At 48.2% G+C, this 16156-nt stretch overlaps 1 protein-coding gene across 1 annotated transcript; it reads left to right on the plus strand.

Annotated features, from left to right (window-relative positions):
- Positions 1-1724: 1724 nt before the first annotated feature.
- On the plus strand, positions 1725-8202 carry LOC306948091 (extracellular tyrosine-protein kinase PKDCC-like; the record flags this gene model as incomplete). The annotated part of the gene is made up of 7 exons (XM_079537569.1): positions 1725-2192; positions 2261-2383; positions 4758-5029; positions 5736-5815; positions 5922-6026; positions 6857-7033; positions 8099-8202. 7 exons carry the CDS (start codon positions 1725-1727, stop codon positions 8200-8202), a joined length of 1329 nt encoding a protein of 442 aa, XP_079393695.1.
- Positions 8203-16156: the final 7954 nt, after the last annotated feature.

Consider the following 16156-nt stretch of genomic DNA (forward strand, 5'->3'; position numbering starts at 1 on the left):
CACTGCTTTGATCTCACTTGGCAGGACCCCGATGACATGTCTTGTCATTGATCACTGCCTTGTGGCAGCCTTTAGGCTACCAGGTGACACGGGCTGAGCAAACCCAGTGCTCCATTTCATTCCCTGTGATTTTGGGTTCTTGCTGTGAATTCAGCAAATTATAGTGAGCTCAGAAAACTGAAAATAAAATGACGTAAAGAGGTCAAAACTAGGAGACTAGAAAGCTTCCTGTAATGTCTTCCTTCCCACATAAGACTGTGCCCCCAAACACAAGGAGTCTGAGACCACAGAGCTATGGCCTTGACAGGAACCCATAAGTGCTAACATAAAGCAAACAAATAATCGATCATTATTACTGTTTCGTGTCTCTGAGTCTTGTCTAATAGGTCTTGATATTGTTATGGTGCTGAGGACAAGCTGAAATTAAATAATACTGCATTCAGCTGGCATCCATTCCCTTGGAAACACCGGTAAAAATGCATGTAAGCATTCTGCAGTGACAATGAATATTCATTAATATGACACTTGATTTGAAAATAAGGACAGTAATTAAAGAGCCGTTAAGGATAAAAAGCAACAAAGGAAACTCAACTACCAGAGGAGTTGCCTTGGGATCAGGCTGTAACTCATCCGTGCCTGGATAGGCACAGGAGGACAGAGTGTTTCTGGATCATTTTACACGGGTTTCATAGGATGAGCAAGCAGTGTGTACTGGGAGGCTGCGGGCCCTGCCTGCCCTCCCCATGCTCTCAGCTGTACATTTCTGAAGATTTCAGGCTTCGGCCTCCATTCCACTGTGGTGCTGCTGCTCATATCCACTCCTCCATATTTCTCCAGTGAGAGACAGGTATCCCGTGGCATTCTTTGGCATCCCTTCTCATTCCATTGCACGGCATCATATTTCATTCCATAGGATCCCATGCCGTACCATCTCACCCCATCCCATTCCACTGCATCCCTTCACATCCCATCCCACAGCATCACATCCCATGGCAGCGCATCACATTGCATCGTGTTGCATCTCGTGCCATCCTGTTCCAATGCATCCCACCCCTTTCCATCTCATCCTATCCCATGGCATCCCATCCTATCACAACCCATCCCATCCCATCCTGTCCCGCTTCCTTCGTGCAAATTCAGCAACACAAGAGAGCTCTCTTCTTCACATCACAAAGGCGCTGAGCTGGGTGTGTGTCACCACTGATACCTACAAGCCAGCACTGTGTTTTGTGCCTGGATTGGCTGCTTTGGGTGGAGAGGGGGGTGGAGAGGGGCTTTTTTAAACTTCCATTTGTCTTGCAAACAGTTACAAACCCACGCTTTTGCCAGCATTGTGCCGTTTCAAACAAATTGACTTTATCCTAAGAAGAGACAGCCGATACCTGCTTTTATTAAAAACCTGTCCGGATACTTCTACCTCAATTCTCACTGCTTAAGCTTTATCTCTCCGAGCCGCGCTCTGCGGTACCATCAGCAGGAAGAATGGCATTCAGACCTAAAACTCACCCGCTCCTACAGCTAACCCGGCGGGCACGGCGCTGCGCCGCCCTCCACAGCTCTGCGCTTCTGGGAGACGACCTCGCTCCGCGACACCCGCAGGTGCCGGGGCCGCCCTGGGCGCCGCCCGCCCGCCCGCCACTCCCGGCCTCGCCCTGCCCGCCCCGCCCCTCGGTGCCGCTCGGCTCCCGGCGCGGCGGAGCGCGGCACATCGCGGCCCCGCTCCCATGGAGACAGGCGGGCGGCGGCGGGGCGCGGCGTTGAGCGCGGCGTTGAGCGCGGCGTTGCTGGCGCTGTCGGCGCTGGCGTTGCTGCTGCCGCCGCTGGCGCTGCGGGCGGGCTCGGAGCTGCCGCCGGGTTTGCTGGAGGAGCTGCGGCAGCGGCGGCGGGACCTGCGGCGGCTGGCGGCGGGCGGGGCGGCGGCGGCGGCGGAGGGCGGGCTGCGCTGCGGGGACGTGCGGAGGGCGGCGGGCGAGGCGCCGGTGCTGGGCTCCGGCTTCACCAAAGTGGTGGTGCGGGCGGCGCTGGCGGGCGGCGGGGCCGTGGCGCTGAAGTCGGTGCACGGGGCGGGCCGGGAGGTGCGGCAGTGCGAGCAGCGGTACGGGGCGCCCGCCGGCTGCCGCCGTCTGGCCGCTTACAAACTGCTGAAGGAGGTGACGCTGCTGCGGCGCCTGCGGCATCCCGGCATCGTGCAGGTACGGAGGGGCCGGGGGTGCCGGCTGCCGGGCGGGACGGGTTCGCTGACGGCCGCTCCTCTCTGCAGCTGCACGGGCAGTGCTACGACACTGATGGGGAGCCCGAAGCCGGGGTCACGGCCGTGCTGGAGCTGGGAGCCCCGCTGGAGATGATCCAGCTTCTGCAGACCCCCTGGGAGGAGAGATTCAAAGTAAGAAAACAGAACGCGGCGGGGGCGTCGGTGGGATTTCGGAGCTCGAACCGAGTTAAATGTGAGAAGCGTCCGATGGCCGCTGGGCGGGCGGGGCTGTCAAGCTGACGCTGTGCGCTCCTGCCGACGGACCTCCGCTCATCCTGCTTTCACCCCTTTGGAAGGGCATGGCAGCAGCCCGAGCATGGAGTTTGCTGTGTCCCTTCTGTAAAGCATCTCGCTGGGGCTGAGGAGCTGAGTAGTATCAGCATCCTATTCTGTATTTCTGGCTCTCCCTCTGTGTTGTCCCACTCTATAGGGAGGTTTCGTAGCAAGACCTTGGCTCGCTGCGAGCCCTCCGTGTTCTGAGCAGAGTTCTCAGGTACTGCCGGGACACGAGCACTGCTGAACTCCTTTCTTTATGCCGTAGGAGTGCATCCCTGTCCATGAGCTCTGCCTCAGTTCTGAGTGTGATGCAGGAGCTCTTCAGCTCCCCAGGAGCTTGGTTGGGCAATGGTTGCTTTACAGAGTGTCTCGAGGTCTCTGCTGGGGATTCACTGCTGTTTGTTTGCTTCCTGAGAGGAAAGGAAGCATCATGTAGCAGTGTGCGCACCTTGATGTCAGTAAGAAATATTTGGGGCAAGAGAAAAACACAGCAAAACTCCCCAGACAAAACCCCTGCCTGCTTGTGATATGCAGTGTTGGGAAGGAGCCTCACCATACAGTGAGGAGTGTGGCATCCTTAACCGCAGACGTGAGACAAAAAGCTGGGTTTTCTCTGCTTGCTTCCCTGACCAAGCAAAAATGGCATCAAAGCTTCCAGAGTCACATCTCTCGACCCGTGGAGTTCCATGTCAGCCTACAGGCAGGGTTATGCTGGCTGCTTCTTGGCTTTTCCAGCACTTAGTCTTAAAAGTACTGATCTCTTGTAGAACCGGAACCCCTCTGTACTAGGCTGGCTGATGGTGAGGTTCCAAAAGAATCTCAGAATCATTTGAGTTGGAAGAAATCCTTAATGGCCATCCAGTCCAACCCCCTGTGCTGAACAGGGACACCCACAGCTCCAGCAGGTGCTCAGAGCCCTGTCCAGCCTGACTTTGAATGTCTCCAGGGACAAAGCATCCACCACCTCTCTGGGCAACCTGTTCCAGTGCCTCACCACCCTCAGTGTAAAAAGACTTTCCTTATATCCAGTCTAAATCTCTGGTCTTTTAGTTTAAAACCATTTTCCCTTTCTCTGTCACAATAGACCCTGCATAGAGAATCCGTCTCCTTCTATCCTGATAGCTTTCCAGAAGTATAAATGGTCAGTGGCTGCAAAACCCCCATGTCAGTACCAGCTGCACAAACACTTCCACTGCTAAATATCCAAGGGAGGAGAGATCAAATACCTCCAGTTCTGAAAAGTACTTTATGAAGTAATGTAAAGCAGGGTGCCTTTAGCTACTGAAAGGAGTGGCAATGAGGTTTGGTGTGCTGGTATTAAGTAAGTTTGTAGCAATCTTTTGACTGATGAAGACAATAACACATAATGTAGACTGGTACTGTCTGGTCCTGTTTCTTAATGAGAGCATCTGAAAGGATGGGATTTCCCCTCTAATGAGCTCCAGAGGAGCTGTGAATGTTCCAAGTCTAGATTGCTATCTGAGGCGAGAGGGGAGCTGGGTGTTCCCACGCATGTGTGGTGGTGACATAGCTCCTGGTGTGGGGCTCATGGCATGGAGGAGGAAATGCTGTGGTGCTCAACCTGAGGGCTGCTTTGGTGTGAATGCACTTCCAGTTCTGATTTGTCCGAACGTTGTTCAGCAAGCATTACATAGGATCAGGTATTGTCTGAGCTTCCCTTGCTGCCAAAAAGTTGCCATGAAAGCAAAAAGCTGGCAAGAAATACATTGCATGCTTTGGTTGCTTCTTCAGAAGCATGATTGCGTGCCCAAATTTGTGCTGCTGAGCGATGCAGCAACGCGTGAATCTGGTATTAATGACCGTGGGGCCTCGGTCTGTATGGAGCAGCATGGGGGAAGGGAGGGGTACGCATTAATTCTGTGCCAGAGTGGGGAAAAACCCTTCTGATTTCAGCTGGCAAATCAGTACAGCTCCTGGAACACGAGGGCTGCTATTGTTTTCCTAGCAGCTCTCTCTTCCAGTTCCTCTAACTGCAAACATCTCTTTTTGTATATACACATTGGCAAAAAATGCTGCTAAACTTCTTACTGCAGTCCAATCCCATGGCAATGTTGATAATAAATTTTGTAGCATACATATAATTATCTTTTATGTACTGCATGCCTTTTTGCCTTTAATTTCATCAAATGCCCTCCCCTTTGTTCTACTTGCAATTTAATAGCTGTTTTTCATCTGTTTTTCCCATGCATATTCATCTTCCCTTTCTCAGATTTGCCTGGGCCTTGTGGAGCTGCTGTTCTACTTGGCACACTCCCCTCTGGGCTCAATAGTCCTCTTGGACTTCCAGCCGAGGCAGTTTGTTATGGTGGATGGGAACCTCAAAGTGACAGACATGGATGATGCCAGCACCGAGGAGCTGTCATGTGAGGAGGATAATGACTGCACTCTTGACTTCCCCACAAAAAGCTTTCCTCTCCAGTGCTCTTCAGCTGGGAAGTGTGAAGGAATAAACGAGAAGAGGAATCTCTTCAATGCCTATCGGTGTGTGCAGGTGGTGTGGGCTCGCACAGTGCCACATGCTCTTCTTCCACATGTGCTTCCTGCTCAGCTTTGTTAGATTGTGGCTAAGGATGACTTTAAAGCAAATTTATTTTCCTTATAAGGCAGGAAAATGGTTGGGCTGTTGCCTGGTAAGGAAGCAGCCTCCTTTCTTCTGCTGCTGCCCTTTTCCAATGCCCTCCAGGAATTTGCCCTAAAGGCTGCACCTGTGAACTCATTTGCCAAACAAGTCCTCCAGAAAGCTGTGGCATTTGGAAGCCTGAGGGCTATGTTTGCCAAAAGCAGCTCAGGTTATCTGCCAGAGTGCACCAGCTCTGGCCCACTGCTGCTGGGAACAGGCCGGTTCACCTCTACATTGGGCTGTGGGTCTCTATGAAACGGTAGGAAGCTGTGGGATCACCATGGGCAGTGGGCTGAGACTGCTGCAGACTGCTGAGTCACTCTCACTTGGTTTTCCAGGGTTAATAAGAATACCCTGTATACCCTGTCCCTTCAGGGCAAGGGAGAGGTCTTGCATGAGCCTTCTTTTTTAGAGGTCTTCATTATTATTTTTATAATTTATTATATTGTAATGGGAGATCCGTTACATGAAAGCCGGCTTGGGGAATGAGGGAAAGCTGCATTTCTGGAGCCTTTACAAACCAATGTTAAGCTGCTGTGTTCTAATCAGTCCGTGGGATTTTTGCAGGTATTTCTTCACCTATCTTCTGCCACACTCTGCACCACCAGCTTTGCAGCCCTTTTTGAGTGATATTCTTAATGCAACAGGTACCTTCTCATATTTGTAAACTAAGCTTTCTTTATTGGAAGACTCTACTCTAGATGGCATGACTTACTTAATTACTTGTTGTTATCATCTTTTCTTTCAACGCAGGTAACTTGCAATATGGAATAAATGAAACCCTGAGAGCTTTTGAAAAGGTTTTACATCTGTACAAGTCTGGGCTCTACTTACAGAAAAGACCTCTTCTTTTAAAAGGTATGGGAATTTGAGTGCTTTACCTGACATAGGGAATGTTAGGGATGCTTGCCCTACTGAGACTTGGAGAGTACTTGGAGACTGGTCCAATTCTGATCTCCTGTGCATTCAGGTACTGTTGTCACTGGGAATAGAATGAAGGACCAAAAGTTTCTATTTTTTACCCCTCATTTGAGCTGTCTTGTGTTGTGTGTGTCTTGTGCATGGTTGCATTGTTTTGCCAAGTAAATGTAATACAGACAATGTGGCTAATTATTCTCCCTAGTGGAAAGCTTCAAAGGTCCAGTAGTTGCTATGGCTTACATCTTCCTGAGTGTCCCCTTGACATGATCATAGAATGATTGTGGTTGGAAAAGGCCAGTAAGACCACGTAGTCCAGTCATCACCATCATGCTCACTAAACCATGTCACTCAGTGCCACACCTGAATTTTGGAGGAGTGAAGGTGGCTTCAGAATGGAAATCTTTTACTGTGTGTGGAATTTGCAGTTATGAGCAAAGATATCCAGTCATGTGCACTGAAGAGCAAGCAACTTTAATAGGAAATGCCAACATTTTCCTGTGCCACCTACCTCTTGGCATAGCAGCTGACCCAAAATGACCAAATGTATCAAAATGATCATCATCCTAGCTGTGCATGAAGGTGGGGAGAGACACTTAATGAACTCAACAATATCCTTAACGTGGCCTGCTTGGGCTTGTTGGGTCAATCAGTCATTGTCCTGTTTCCTTTTAGAGTATCATCCAAGTGCAAAATACTAAGTTCATTTTGCAAGTAGTCTCTGAAGGTGCACCTGGTGTTTCCCCCACATGCCATCTTTGTGTTCCCAGACTACATCTCCCTGCGGGGATTCCGGACGGAGGAAGCAGAGCCCTATAAGTGCTGGCCTTCCTACAGCCACCTGGGCTGCCTGCTCTCTGTCCACAGTCCTGAGGAGGCCGCTGCCATTTGTAGCTCCCAGCCACAGTGTCAGAGTTTCACCATCAGCCAGCAGAGAACATGGACAGGTGAGCTGCGGATGGGCTTGGAATCATCTTGCCATATGGTGCCATGTTGCCTTGTTCTCTGTCCTCCTCTGTAGTGCTCTGTTTTGCTGGGTGTGTATAAAAGCTGCCTATCTTATTTAGGAGATCGGAAGTCTTCTGTGATGGGCAACTGAGGTTGCCTGGAGTTTTTCATGGAATCATATAATGGCTTGGGTTGGAAGGGACCTTAAAGCCCATTCAGTTTCAACTCCCTGCCATGGTCTGTTTGCGGCCCACCAGACCGGGCTGCCCGAGGCCCCATCCAACTTGGCTAGGGATGGGACACCCACAGCTTCTGTGGGCAGCCTGTTTGTGAGGAGATGAGAAATTCTATCTTCCTTCTGTAGGCTCTTCCCTCTACGCTTTTTTTGCACAGGTTTATTGTCGAACAGTTACTTCATGCAGAGATGGCTTCATTTTTGGTGTTATGCTAAGTAGTTCCTGCGGTATATGTAGTCTGCAGAAAGCTGCTGGTTTTTCTGAGATGAAAGAAGCTGTGCGAAAGTAGGTGGTTACTATTGTTGTAATTAAAAGGCTCAAGGCTTACAAGTTGTTATCCCCTTTATCAAAACTAAAGCTCCAAACCAGTGGATTTCAAAAGTATCCCTGTAATTAGCTCTGATTACAGCCTTTTATTGCTAGCATGTTTTCAGAATTATTATAAATTACCTCATTTAGCTGACACTTCAATCCTGGGATAAATTATTAAGCTTAAAGTAAGACGCTAAATGAGATAAATGGGTGTTTTCAGTGTTGGAGCTGAAGAATCACGTCTTGCTGGCTCACAACAAAGCCAAAAATGCTGCTTTTCCATGGGTTTGTGTGCAATTGATATATGGCTGATACCAAAGTAGGAGCACTGCACTGGTGCAACGTCAGTCTCCCACGATCACTTTCAGGCTCACAATGGGCTCTGAGAGTACATCTACAGCAGGGTGGTGTGACCCTATCCAGGAGAGCTGTGTTTTTGTGTCTTTTGGGATAAATAGAGTGGTTCGAGGTGAACCAATCTCTTCTGTTAAACTTGTGCCTATATTTCCTTTCCAGGACGCCCACTCGCCTCATTTCAGAGCAGCCCAACTGATTTAATACCGGATACTACTGCTGTAGTCTATATTAAACGATCAGCTTCTTTAGGGAGAAGACTTTAAAGACAATGAGATCACATAGGACAATCCTGGGAGGAACAAATCACTGGGGAGAAGTTCATCTCCTGAAAGGAATAACATGCTTTATTTTGCTCGGGTTGTGATCTCCCCGCCAGCTCAGATTGAGTCAAATACTGCTGTCTCCTTGATCAAAGCTCCAGTTTCTTGTTGCAGAGTGCTCCTTCCCCGCAGCCCCACTAGCTTGTTTAGCTGTTCCCACACTGCTGTTCTGCATAAACAATCCCAGTTTTAGTCAAATGTGGCCAGGCTCTGCAATACCTAGCCTTGTTGCTTCAGTAGTCAGCTTGTCAGCCAAGAAATAGCAATAGCTGCAGGGACCTGGCTGGAGTAAGCCCAGTTTGCTCAGCAGACTCCAAATAACTTAGAAATAGCACACACTGGAGAATGCAGCCGCTCCTCCTGCAGCTACCAACAAGGTTTCACACCATTGTAGATGGAAGGGCTCAGACCTCAGTGAGGGGGTGCAGACTGGGGTCCGTATCCAGAAGTTGAAGCTGGGGATGGCCTGAGGAGGGTCATGGTTCAGCTCCTTTGGGTCAGAGAAGGGAGACCGTGTGGAGGTCATCTCTGGAGCCCAGTGTCGGGGTGCTTGGATGCACGATTTGGGTTTGACCAGGTGTGATTTGCAATACCAGCTCCCATGTATCGACCTTGAAGGTTTTTCTGTTACTTTCCGTGAAAGAGCGAGACATTCAAATTATTTATGTACAAAGTGTAACTCTGTATGGTAAAGAATGACTGTGTTTATTCTAAGCATGCTGTGAATAGTTTTTCTTTTGTAATAGCCTATGTTTTAATGCAACCAAATGCAAGTGTTTCCTACCTTCAGCTCTCCCAGCATCGTTACCCATTCCTGAGGACAGCCTGTGAGCACACACCTGCACATGCTCCTCCCTGGGCTGCCTGCAGGCATTGCCCTTTTCTTTTCCTGCACGCTGAGAAAAAGGCCAATTCTCTGCTGAGCTCCCCCTGTTGCAGGGGAAGTTTCCTAGCCTGGTATGGGAGAGCTGTGCTGCAGCATCCCTGTGATACAGAGTTGAGTTTTCCTCCCAGCCTACACCAAGTTCCTGCCTGGGTTCTGCTGTGTTTACTGTGAGCTGGTCCTGGATTTCCTGAGGCAGGTGTTAACCATTCAGCTCATTAGTACTTGCAGCAGTGGGGCTTTTCTCATGCTGTGTAACCCCTGCTGGTTGAGTTGAGGCTCAGGGACTCTGGTTGTAATATCAATTAACGAGAATTTCTATTAGCATGACAAGAAAGCTCTTCTTGCTGTGATTATCCTATTGCTGCAGGCTTTTAAAAGGGGCATGATGGTGGACCCTGGGGAAGGTGGAGAGATGGTCCTGCCAGGGGTCCTCCCTTATCTTGCTTTCACCGCACCAAGCATGGCTTTGGTTATCTCCTTTGCGGTGCTTCACATTATCAAGATTTAATGAGAGTTTATTCTATCTCTCTCAATATGAGGAGGTACAAATCAGAAGCGTGTTCCCCAAAGTAAAGGTAAGTGCCAGCATGGGGTCACTTCCAAGAGGAAGAAATAGGGGATGTGAACATTCGTAAGTTGCAGTGATTCCAGATTGTGCTGGGAAGGTCTTCCTGGCCTCAATATTTCTCCTGGTAAAAAGCTCTGGTTCTGGGAGCATTGAGCATCTTGCATTCCTTGTTGCATGTTTTCCCATGGGGTTTTGATTGTATAATTTCCTGCAAATCAGTCAGGACAGCCTGGCAGCAGATGGTGCAGGGTGTTATGGGGTGCTTTGCATAAATGCAGATCCCAACATAACACCTGAAAGTGTCAGAATCTAGAGATGGACATAATTTTATCCTCTCTAAATGTTTCGAGCACACAGTGCTTAATAGTAAGCTACTAATAAAAAGAGAGCTTGAGCTCCCCAGAATCCCAGTTGCTCCATCTGCTCTTGCCGCAGTGGCTGACATCTGTGGGGACTGTAGTCCAGCCCCTTCAAACGAGTGGATGCATCCTTGGAACCTGCACACTTCTTAATGCATTCCCTATCCTGCTTAAATGCATGGGGCAAGGTGGTTCATAGAACCATTGAATGGCTTGGGTTGGAAGGGACCTTAAAACATTCAGTTCCTGCTGTAGGGTTGCCTCCCACCAGCTCAGACTGCCTGGGGCCCCCATTCAACCCAGCCTTTGGCACCTCCAGGGATGGGGCACCCACAGCTCTCTGGGCAGCAGTTTCAGGGCCTCACCATACTCAAAGTGAAACATTTCCTAATACCTGACCTAAATCTTCCCTCTTTTAATTTATCACTATCTGTCCATGTAAAAAGACTGTCTCCTCCCACATGTCCCACTGCTTGGCTGCTTCCACCTTCCTTCGTGTCTTCAGCAGTGCAATGCCTGTGACGATGCTGTTATTTGTCCTTTGCTCCAGTAAAATGAAAGGGTAAAGATAAAGATCTTCTGGTCAAGGCTTGGGCACGCAGTCGTGTCCATTTCTGTGTCAGCAGCTACAGCTGGACATACATTTGAAGAAGCACAGTCAGTGGAGAAAGTGGCATCCAACTTGCTTCTTCCCAGCTTATTGCTGTTATTTTCTGCTATGAAACCTTTTCCAATGGCAGTGCCAGTTTCAAAGCCCATAAAATCCATCTTCTGCTCCCTAGAGCAGCTATAAGCTTTCAATTCCAGTGAAAATTTCAGTGCATGCTTAAAATCTCTTTTAGTAGCTACGATACACGCAAAACTGAGATGTAGGCATTTATTGCCCTTAAAACTCACCGTTGCTGGAGTCAATTTGTCTCTGCTGTCGCTGATCAGTATTTCAGCTAGCATCATGGTAACAGAGAAAAGTGCTTAGAAGGAAACAGCAGGGAACCAATTGCAATGGAAACCACGTGTGCTGGAGGAATAATATTTACCTAAATGTGTCTATCACATCTTCCCAAAGGATGCTGCTATTAGAAGAAAATGGTTATGAAAGTGTTGCCACCACAGATAAAAGTAATATCATATTTTAAAAACACACGCTTGAATGTGTTCTTAATTAAATCCATATTGTAATAACAGATATAAAGCCACATCCACAGAGGATAATACCACGTCCTCCTAAGACAGAAGCTACAGTTTAATAAATATCAACAGGTGCTGTATGACTCACGTTAAGTATGTTTGCACACATGACCGGTGACTTCATGAGCTGAGGTGTGGACTGAGGGGGTAGAACTGAATAAAGAAAGAGTAAATTCTGGTGCATCATCCAGATTTCTGGTAGCACCCAGAGTAACACCCGTGTTCTGCCACTATGCTTCTGAAGACTTCAGTGATGTTCTATGGGGGTCTTCTCCACTTAGCTTTAGAGACAGAGGTGCTTTTTAAGAAATACTTGGCCTTACTGGGCATCGTGTCCCTGCACTGCATCCACCACCACAATTTCTTGTCCTCTCTGATTCCCAGTGGCCATAATACCATCCTCATCTCCCCCAGCAAATCTCCCCCAGCTGCACGCTCAGGTTTCTCTATGCTCCTATTTACCCTCCATTCTCTGCCTTTACTCTCCATCTGCTGTCCCAGCTCATGTGCTTCTCACCCCTGGCATATCTCCAGCATCCATGCATCTCCCTGCAAACTCTAAAACTTGCAGCTGAGCCATGCATGACAGCATGTCCAAGGAGCTCATTTCATCTGCTCTCAGAGAGGAAATAGTTCTGCGTGGAGCAGGACATGATCTGGTGGCACCTCAAGATCAGTCTGCTTTGATTTTCAGCCTGTTCATTGATCACAGATGATTTCTAGATTAGAAAGTTCCAAACAATATAGTAATAACACCCTGTAAAAAACCTGGGTAAAAACTGTGCATTAAAAACATGGTGATTAACTACACTGGGTTGTTGACATGGTGCATCACACCTTCCCAATCCAAGCTTAGGCAAGGCTTAAGAAAAGGCAAATTCCTGAATTGTGTTATGTTTACAAACATTTATTCTCAAACCTCATCAGAAACAGTGGAATTTTCTATTGAACTTCTCAGACAAAATTTGTTGCCCTACTTGCAGTAATTGGAAATATGAGATCCATCCTGAAAATGAATTAAAACATCAGCTACTCCGAGAGCTACAAAATGTACAATGAAATTTCCACATTCTTGTATCTGTAAGTTAGTTTTCCCACATAGTGTCTTTAGCAAGCGGAGTGTTTGTCTCTGCTGGGATTGTTTGTCTCTGCATATTCCCTCCCTGCTTCAGATGACAGATCAGAGAGTTCAGGCTGAGATTAAAAGCTTGATAATGAAACCTGGGGACGCAAGTTAATCATCACGTTGGGTAGCCAGAAGAGTGTTTTATGAATGTCTTGGGGACACTTGGTTGCAAAGGAAATTTTCTGATTGTTCAGATGGAAAATGCCAAAAATACTTCAGATAACTAGCTGCTGTGTTCTGCTCAGTGTGGTTCCCTTCTCATTTGGAGAGGGAGTCATGAACTCCCGCTCCTAATTAATCTTGCCCTTGTTTGTTTCTTCTGATTCTTTCAATACATGAGGAACAATTCATTGTTCCTCTCAGTGAAGTCAATGTCATGGTTTGCATTTTCATGGGTTGACTATTTCACTTTGTCTAGAAAAACTACTGCTATGTGACTGTAATAATTGACATTACCTTCAAATCAAACCAGTTGCACCAGTCTCATTCCACTCATAGTCTAGAGCAGTGTCAAACCCAAGATTTTTCCCAGTACTGCTAAAGATCAGTTCGGGATGTGCTCCAGAAATAATGCATGGCCTAATTGCAATTGAATGTTTGTTCACTTGCTATATGGCAATGACAGTTAAAGCTTCCACTGAAAGCTTTATGAAGTAGCAAAGTGTTCTATTTCCACCCAGGGAATCTTCTGTAGAATCATAGGATTATTAAGTTTGGAAAAGACCCAAGGAGGCTGTGGATGCCCCATCCCTGGAGGCATTCGGGGCCAGGCTGGATGTGGCTCTGGGCAGCCTGGTCTGGTGGTTGGTGCACATAGCAGGGGGGTTGAAACTAGATGATCATTGTGGTCCTTTTCAACCCAGACCATTCTGTGATTCTGTGATTCTATGACATCTAAGATCATCTTGTCCAGCAATCAACCCATTTGAAGCTTCTTCCAGCAAAGCATAACAAACTTGCCCATGCTTTTTTTTTTTTAAAAAAAAAGAGAAGTATTAATGTTTAATAACAGCATTTAATTCAATTATTCTTGTTATTTGTTTGTTTATATTTAAACTGGGTGCTTTATTTTGAAAGAAATCAGTGATATGTTACTTTAGCGGTGCTTCCTTCATCTTGCTAAGATAGTGCTGGAGCACAAGGGTTAGTCTCTCATCCTCACCTCCTTTGCTTTCCCACCCGTGGAGCCCATCACTCAGTGCTAATGGAAAAGCACTGCGTGTGTGAAGTGCGAGAGGGAGAAAGGATGGTCTGCAATGCCTCACTGCAAGGGTCCTGCAGGACGTCACCAGGCTGTCAAGGGAGCTGCCACCCATGGGCAGTGGAGGTGGGGAGATGTGCCCCTGGTTCCAGCCTCATAGCACCAGGGCTGCCTGTGCTGAGGCAGCTGCCCACCCCTCACTGTCTGCCCTGAGGCAGCACCCACACACTGGGACTGGCTCCCTGCCTTTCAACACCTTGTGACCCAAAGCATCTCTGTCCTAGTGCTATGTCTGATGATGAATGGCTAAGAAGCACGCTGGCTGAAACGTCTGTAGGCTCTGCTCTGTTTTAAGGACAATTATTTTTATAATGGGATTTTTGTTTGGAGCCACTGACTGGCTGAACAGCTTCAGTCCTGTTAGGCTGTAGATGAGCTACCTTAGGAAAGAGGAATTTTTCCCATGCCAGGAACCAAATCAAAGCGCTACCTGCATCCTTAGAAGTGCAGCTTTACCTTACCTGACCTCCCATCCTACGGAGGACTCTGAACTTGAGAGGATCAGCCTTGCACGTTCATGCACAGGAAAAGAATAGGGAGAACAAACAGAGCACCCCACCCTCTTCCACTTATTTAAGATCAGAAAGAGAGTGTAGGCTAAGCCTGGAGGAGTGGATTTATGGATGCAGAAGAACCTAGTTATTAAAACGTTATGAAAGTTTTCCTCTCCTTTAAATGCATAAATATGCAGATGAAAGGAGGCATGTGATCTGGCCACCAGCCATGCTGCTGCAGGCTCAGCCTAATTATCAGCTGCCAGCTCCGCTGCGTTTTAAGTGGTGAACATGATTAAAGATGCAAAGACAATTGAAGAAAGTTAGATCGGTTCTTACGAGGCCTGCTTCTATTTTATAACCACATGGCAGCTTGGCCTTGAGACTGAATCTGCCCTTACAAGCTGAGGGAGAAAAGTTCTGCTGATCAGACGGGTTTTTTTTCAACCACAAGCTGCACGTGCTCTTGAATTCATCGTTTTTATAGCAAAGCATTTGCCAAGGTGGGCTGCTCTCCTTCCCCAGTCTGAGGGAAAGAGAGCAGGCAGTGCCAGCAGGGTCACCCCATCAGGTGAGAGGGGATCGAAGCCCAGGGTGTTGTGAACCTCCCGCACAGAGAGGTGCTGACTGGTGCTGAAGGCATGGTAAGACAGACTGCTGGGCTTCTCCGTTCCTTTGGAAATGGAAAAATCGTTGAGAAAGCCAGATGGCCTCGTGTGTCTGGGAGAGAGCCACGGTCCTGTGGGCAAAATGGAGATCTGGGATTCCTCTCCCCAGCACTGCCATTTTCCTAGCTTGGTTTCATTGCTGCTGCAGCTAAAGCGAGGCCAAGCAGTCTGGCAGTATTCATCCTTTTGTGATCTGTATTCACAGGGGGACGGAGCCCGGCACTGCAAAGTGACAGACCTGTCAGTGCTCACACGTCGGGTGTGAATCCCGCACTCTTGAGTGTTGGCCTCACGCTTCCCGCAGCCACGGCTCTGTCTTGTGCCTGTCTGCAGCCTCTCCAGCCCTGGGGCTCTGCCTGGAGCTGCACCATGCCCTGGGGCTGAGATGCAGCAGGCCCCTGGGGCGCTGCTGTTTCATGGCCCTGTTCCACACAAATGTGCTGGGAGATGGAGCTGTTCCCAGCCACCTCTGCCATGAGGCTGAGCTCCTGGCCTGGTGGGTGGCCAGCAGGGTGATCCATTTGATCACCATGGGATATCTGCTCCTGCACAGAATAAACGGCATCCTCAAAGGGGCGATTGATTATAAAAGCAGCCCAGGGTGAGCAGACACGTGAAATGAATCCTACTCAAGGAGTCTCGTGTCAGTGCTCGGCCATGAGTACTGATAGGGATATGAAGTGTGCTCCTTTTGCTGCTGGAAATGTGACTCTGTCCTTCTGCTGAGCTCCATGTCAGGAGCCGGGCTGTCTGCTCACCTCCTGATTTATGAGCTAGATACTCATGGAGCCACTTTGTCCTTTGAAAAGAAGCAGGGACGGATGTGGCTCTGTCTGCCCAAGATTAAGGCCTTCTCCAGTTTCTCACTGATTTAACCACCTTCCAACATATAGATCTATGTGAGACAAAAATGGAAAACAAGCCTCATTATTATGTCTCTTACCTGTGCAGCCCCCTTGGCCCTGCTGCACTGGCTTTGGGCTTCTAGCCCCCTTATGTCCTATTACATTTGTCATTACGTATTTCTTTGTCAAGAAATAAACCAGTAAAGAAATGCAGCGTGTCTATGCCAAAGCTATGCCTTACGAGCCCCCCTGTAATTTTGTGTTCCCCTCAGATGTTTCTTGTTTAAGTAGTAGACTGCAGCACCACTGTAGCACTGCTCTTAAATAACCAAGGATCCCTGAAGAACTGTTTTGTGATTACTGGTTTGCTAAGGTTGAGATTTGCATTTTCCCCATTATGCACACTCAGTGCTGCTTCCCAGATCATGTTCTCCCTTTTAAGAGTAAAGCAGCCTTCCCCACAAACTACTCATTAAAAGCTGTTTCAAATCACAATCTCTTT

This window comes from Tetrao urogallus, assembly GCF_951394365.1.
Source record: "Tetrao urogallus genome assembly, chromosome: 6".
NCBI lineage: Eukaryota > Metazoa > Chordata > Aves > Galliformes > Phasianidae > Tetrao > Tetrao urogallus.